At 39.3% G+C, this 6,759-nt stretch overlaps 1 protein-coding gene across 1 annotated transcript in view; it reads left to right on the top strand.

Moving 5' to 3' along the window:
- The first annotated feature begins 713 nt into the window (after positions 1-713).
- The window catches only part of PROS1 (protein S), a 35,983-nt gene continuing 29,937 nt past the window's right edge, over positions 714-6,759 (top strand). Inside the window, exon 1 of the mRNA XM_072419038.1 lies at positions 714-891. Coding sequence (XP_072275139.1) covers positions 816-891 — 76 coding nt within the window. The 5' untranslated portion in view covers positions 714-815. The remainder of the gene's footprint in view (positions 892-6,759) is intronic.

Here is a 6,759-nt window from a genome sequence, read left to right on the forward strand (position 1 = left end):
GCGGTGCACCGGCCAGAGCCGCGGCTTACCTGTCAGATGGCCCTGGCCCACTAGGGGTTGGGGACCTAGCAAAATGGTTCCTTTTTTATTAGAATAAAACCTTTTTAAGATTTATTATTGCAAATTCTTAAAGCTGAACTGGAGTTCCAAGTAAATTAAAAATCTCAAACAGACAGAATGTTTTTTGTAGAAGCAACAGGTGATGACCCCCCTGCATACTTACCTGTCTGTTCACAAGCTGTGCACATACACATGTCAGTGTATGCTGCTGGGATGTTCCGGGGTGTAAAACCACTGAAAGCCACTTGCAAAAACCTCCAGTCTGAACATAACCTAAAGGGAAGCCCCAGAGAGCAATAAAAGCTCAACCGGAGTTATATTCCTTTCTTTTAATCAACTAGAAAAAAAAACTCTGAAATATACAATTTTTTTTCTATAGCAGCCTTTTAAATGAACTGGAGTCATGTTGTTCCAGATGAAAGTTCAATTTGTCACATCAGCAACTTATGTAAACAGCACAGCTGTGTGTTGGCGCTAATTTTTAATGTAAATACCGGTGTGTTTTGCAATGCCTCCTGTCTGATAATAATCCATGTGGATACCTGATCCCAGGGTACTGTGTTTGTGTATTTGTCAGTTCCCAGGGGAGGGATGTTTCCTGGAAATGCCCTGGAATCATTGGGCCTCTCTCCAGTCTGTGCAGCCCAACTCCCCCCAGCCCAGCATACTGAACAAGAGGCTGAGCCGAGCTCACAAACCGAGCAGTGTGCAGGCCCGCCTGTACCAGCCTCTCTGCCTCCTCCATACCGAACAAGATGTTACCCAGCTCAATCTGTCTGATCTTAGGGGCTTCCACTCTACTCATCAGCACCTTGTCTGAAGGACGAACGTGTAAGTCTTGCTGCACTCTGCTAACCCTGTGCGTCTTTCTCTCTTCTTTTGATTGAAGCTCATTCATGTTTTGTTCACATCATAATGCCCATTGGGGCCAAAGCTGGGCATGCACACCATGATTTTCACTAACAATCCGACCGGTGTTATAATAATTCGCCATGTAGGGGTTAACGTATTAGCTAGTAAAAACTTACGTGAGCATTGGAAATATTTACAACTGCTCAGGGATTTTACAACTTGATTCCGTAGAAAAAAAAGAACAATCCTTAATCCGCAATCATGCTAGAATGTGTTCATAGTGGGGATGATGCAAAAATGTCATGTCGGTTTTTGGTGGGACAATGATAAGCAGATCTGTAAACACGATGATTGAATATAATTGTGTGTCTGTCTTTGACCACTTTAAAGCTAGGTACAGATGCTAGATATTCGTCACCCAAAATGATCATCAGCATATGTCCCCCAACATTTAACAGTCATCCATCTTTCCAAAATGCTGAACGTTCGACAGCTAATGAGCACTATTGTTTCCATAGGGAGGACGGCAATCTTCCCTCCTCCCCTCTTTATAGAATGAACGGCACTCATTCATTCTGGGAATGATCAATTTCAGTGACAACTATTGCAAGTGTGTATATAGTTTAAGATTGGCCATGTGGTACAATTTTTGCCAATGGCACAACCAAATTTTGGCATTGCCGGCAATTCTTTGGCCTTGAAAGTTTGACTTCAATGGACTTTTACCAATTCTCTTTAAAAGCAATGATCATTTTAGAGCATTCTTGCCATGCACGGCATTGCTGGGAAACAGAAAATGATTGCAGTGATACCTGTTTTACCAATTAGAGGCGAGTTACTGATAGATATGACAGTTGCTTGAAAGATTTTCCAGCAAATGTCCAGACGTGATTTGACCTGAGTCAATAATAATATGAGCGTGAGGAGGTAGAATTTACAAACATATGAAAGTCTTTAGAATGTTTACAGAAACTCAGGAACAACCTCCCGGTGGATTATGGTGATGGAGTGATATATTTAAGAGCATTACACTCATCTTAGTGTCTAATCCAACATACGGCTGTGTATCCAGAGATCTAAGTGGTTATCCAGCTGAGAGCTTAGACTATGGCCTGTAAACACTGATCAAGAGTTCATGCCATGAATCCAGTGTGTTCTCTTATTGTTCACTGACATCCTGTTGTTTGTCACAGCTGGTTCTCAGTCCAAAACATGTGTTTTATTGAGGACAGCGTCATTTCCTTTGTATTGTCAATAGCTGGCTTCTCGGGAGGTTTTTCTGCTTTCATTTGCTGTTTTAGTTTAGCATGCCATTCAGTATTTGACTTTTTGTATGGTTTGTAACGGACCTGACAGTCACTTGTACTAGCTGGATAGTGCATGGGATATTAGGAAGTGATTGTATGTACCAAGAAATGTAGAAATACCGGATATAGAATGCTGTAAATGTTTCTATTCTATATATCAACCACTTTATGCACTACAGATCATTTTGGAGGCTTAGGCTACGTACACATGTCAGAGGATTCTCGTCTGATAATCGCCTCATGGTTGATATCGGACAAGAATCTGGCATGTGTATAGAACTCCTTGTTCGTTGTCTGAACAACTGTCCTAGCGGATCCACAAACGAGGAACGAATGTAATGAAAGTGAAGTGGAGAGCTCTCAATAGAGCAGAATGGCACTGTGTGTACAGCGCTCGTTCATGCCCAGTACAGTCGTTCGAAAGGATCCTGAAAGATCCTTTCACACATCAATTATTGCACGTGTGTATGTAATCTTTGTCAGGTAGTTTCTTTCGTGATATAAACTACAAGAGTCCCTTGTCACTTGCAAGTGTGATAATGAATGGGTGTTTAGGCAATTACATGAACTGGCAGCACACTTTTTTTGCATTGATTCCGGCACCTACAGCAATTGGCAACGCAGCATGTATGTGCATTCTGGTACACTGTAACATAGGTGCTTTACAGCTACTGAATATATACTAATTTAAATGACACCGCGGCACACATGGTACTGTTCATTAACATGAATTGTAGTAAAAAGACATGTTTCACTGCATGCAAACTCCCAAACTGATGTCAGATAAGGACAGAACAATTGCAGCATCTCTCTGTGCATGTGGAAGCATTTAAAGGGAGAAACAGTTGATTGATTCTAATGTCTACTACTTGCTACTCAAATTTCAGCTCCTAAATGGTTACTTTAGAAAAGCACGAGCTTTATTGTGTGCAAGAATCCATTGCTAAGGGGTTTTTCTTACCAGACACAATAATTGTTAGGGTTTTCTCATGCTTTGGTGTTTAGTACATTGCATTTTAAACTCTATTTGAATTGACTTAAATAACAAACTTCAGGTCAATGTACTCAAAATGCAGTACAGAGGCCATTTTTGCAACACATTGCTATGCATTGCAACAACTTTTCTCCACTCAAGACATAACTATAATAGGAATGTTTAAACATTGGTCTGAGATGAGCTCTGTACCCAGTGGTCTTGTCCAGTCTTCATACAGAATATTATTAGTATTCCCAAGTACTATTAATGCACAACTTAAGCTTTGACATTTCTGTACGTCTTATTTAGACACGTGGGAATATTATGCACTGTTCATGTACACAGTGTACCCAGTACCCTTATGTATTCCTCATAAACACTGTGTACCGAGTACTTGTATGTATTCCTCCTGTAGACTTTGCACTCCCTTGTAACGCTCTGAACCTAGTGCACATATGTACAACTCACATGTGCTCACATGTGCTATGCACTCAGTATCCATGTAATTCTTCTTTATATTTTGTACACAATACAGCTAAATACTCTACATACTACTATACACTTTACTACTGTGCATTCTGTACCCAGTACTCTTATGTATTCCTCATGTACACCTTGTATCCAAGACTCATACACACTCTGCACCCATTACACTTATTTGTTCATTCTCTAGCAGCTACTCTAACTGATTCCTCCTGTACATTATGTGTCCTTACACAATACACGTATGCACTTCTCATATGTACTTAACGAGAAATACAGTATACTCTGCACCCAGTACTCCTATGTATTCTTCATGCACATTATGTGCCCAATACACTTTTTCAGTTCTCATGTATACTTATGTGTATATACTCCAATGTAAAGCTCATGTACATTCTGCACCCAATGCTAATACAATTTCCTCATCTACAGTCTGTACTCTGTACTGCTATGTAACTTCCCTAACCCAACTATTACCTCCTAGAAACACAATACATACTGAGTACTCCTATGTTCGCCACATGTACATTCTGCAACTAATTCTCCTATGTATTCCTCATGTACATTCTGTACCCAGTATTCGTATGTTTTCCTCATGTACAGCTTATTTCCAATACTCTTATATTCTACTCATAAACACTCTGAAACCAGTACACTTATGTAAACTTATTTTGTAGCAGCTACGTGTTCCTCGTGTACATTCTGCACCCAGTACTTCTATGTGTTCCTTATCTACATTATGTACCCATTACAGGTATTTATTCCTCATGTGCACTCTATATGCAGTACTCCTAAATACTGCACACTTTCCACCCAATTCTTCTTTACTCCTCCTGTACATTCTGCACCCAGTACTCATATGTAATCCTTATGTATACTTTGCACCTGGTAAATATATGTGCTGTACAACTGCTTGCTGTCTGTTCATATTTCTCTTTTCAAGCTTCTGCTACCTGTGCACTACATAAGAAGAGCAGTCAAATTAGGGAGAAGGATATGCCGGTTCCTAGTGATGTTGTGGTTGGAGAAAGAAGGGGTATTAGATCTCATAAATGATATTCTTTCGTAGGGCATCTGTCAGCTCAGGTGGAATTCTTTCAAAACATTACTAATAATATCTTACGCCTTGGTAAAAAAAATGTTGGACAACCCTTCATGCACTTGGTTAAATCATTAAATAGAAAAGTATATTTTCATAATGGTGCAAAGTTCATTGTCTCTATGGCCAGTGTCATTAGTTAGTGGGGGAGGTATTGGATATATGTAGAGGGAGACAGGCATGAAGATGAATTGGGAGAAATGTTAACATTCCTTTCTTAACTAATAATCCCCCATGCTCAGACACCTTCCTCTCCTACAGAATGCTTATTAGGGTCAAGGGTGATGCGAGGTTAATGGAGCCAGAAAAACTCCACGTAAGAACCTATTTTATCAAGAACATATTTGCATGTCTTCTATAGGTCTGCATAGCAAACATTACTATATTGCAGCAAAATGTATGATGTATTCTGTTTTGTGAAGACATATATCTGTTATTTCCTATATTATATAAGGTATAGTAGCTTAAACATACGTTGTAGTGATTTGCATGGGGCAATAAATGAATTCCCTACGACTAACTTTCTCTCCCACTTACTCTGTTTTTGATGTGAAAGTCAAAAGGATTATTATCACAAAGCCAGTCATGAATGTATGGATATTTTCTTCATGAGAGGCAATGCTGTACAAAGTGAATTCTGGTGAGCCAGGCAGAACTGTTTTTATCATTCAAGCACAATAAAAAGTCATCGGGGGCAACAGAGAGGCACACTTCTTTCTTCTTAAAAAAAAATGATTGATGATATGAGTAAAACAATAGACCCAAGTGGAATATCGGTAGATCTGGGCACATAACATTCTTTTGTAACATACAAAAGTCCATAAAACCTAACAATGTATACCCATCTCCTCCATATTCTTATCAGGCCACAATACTAAATACCAAACATCAACCATCATAGCAATATAGTTACCCGTTCCACACTATGCTTCTCTTTCAGCTGTTACAATAGTGGGTGACATGTTGGTCAGTGCATTTTAGGGGTCAGACAGAGTAAAGCAAGTACTTATCATTTAGGGCCAAATCTTCATGATAAGTGAACAGTGCATAGTTTTTGTATACACTTACCTTCTGGTGCCCTTACTAAACATGTCAGATTGTGAGCCAGTACTATGCCAAATGTCTAGCTTGTCTATAATGGAAACAAAGCATATAAAACCAGAGGAAAGAAAGTTCTCTATAAAAGTATGGATCGTATTTGTAGTGACTGATGAGGTTTTGGCCTTGGCCATGGTCAATAGTGGTAAACAAGTCAATTGCCTTGGGTGAATGTTTTCTCACCTTTCAAAATTCGTAAATTAGAGCCAGATTCTGATATGGACAACACTGAACAATAGCCCCATGATAGCAATATGGGCTTTGCCACTTTCCTGCTTCTAAAAATGCTGCTTGCTAGTCTTTTTATGTGGATGATGTAACGTTATTTTCCAAATCATTAACCTGTAAAAAGTTAGCAGATCCAGGGTTCTGATTTGCTCTACCATTATTGCTACATTGTGTGTTCAAAGTTAGGGGTAACAGTGCCAGATAATTGGCATTAGAGCCACATAAAAAACACCTGCAATGATTTGCTCTGCTTTCCTCATCAACCAAAAAAAAAAAAACACATTATTGGGTTTATCAGCTACCTTCTACAATTAGACCTGGCAAGTTAACAGGTCTTTATTGGAGAATTTGGACTCTAGGATTCTTTGGAAACTCAAAAATAAGTGCTGGACCTCAAGGTGATGGGAAGAAAGATTACAAATTCCTTATGTTGGTTCTTAAGAATAAAAAACTTGCCTCCCAAAATCAGGCTTTGTAGGCTTCTTTGGGGCAGGGATTAAGGTAATCCTGGTTTATTAAATAATGTGTTGGTACTGTATTAATGAATAAATTAAGTATTCGGTCATTGGCCCTCTGGTCAATTGGAGGAATGCAGAAGTACATCCAATTGGCAAATGATTGGATGACTGAGTCTACATCTGCTCAGTGTGCCATGA

The sequence above is a fragment of the Pyxicephalus adspersus genome, chromosome 1 (assembly GCF_032062135.1).
Source record: "Pyxicephalus adspersus chromosome 1, UCB_Pads_2.0, whole genome shotgun sequence".
Classification (NCBI taxonomy): Eukaryota; Metazoa; Chordata; class Amphibia; order Anura; family Pyxicephalidae; genus Pyxicephalus; species Pyxicephalus adspersus.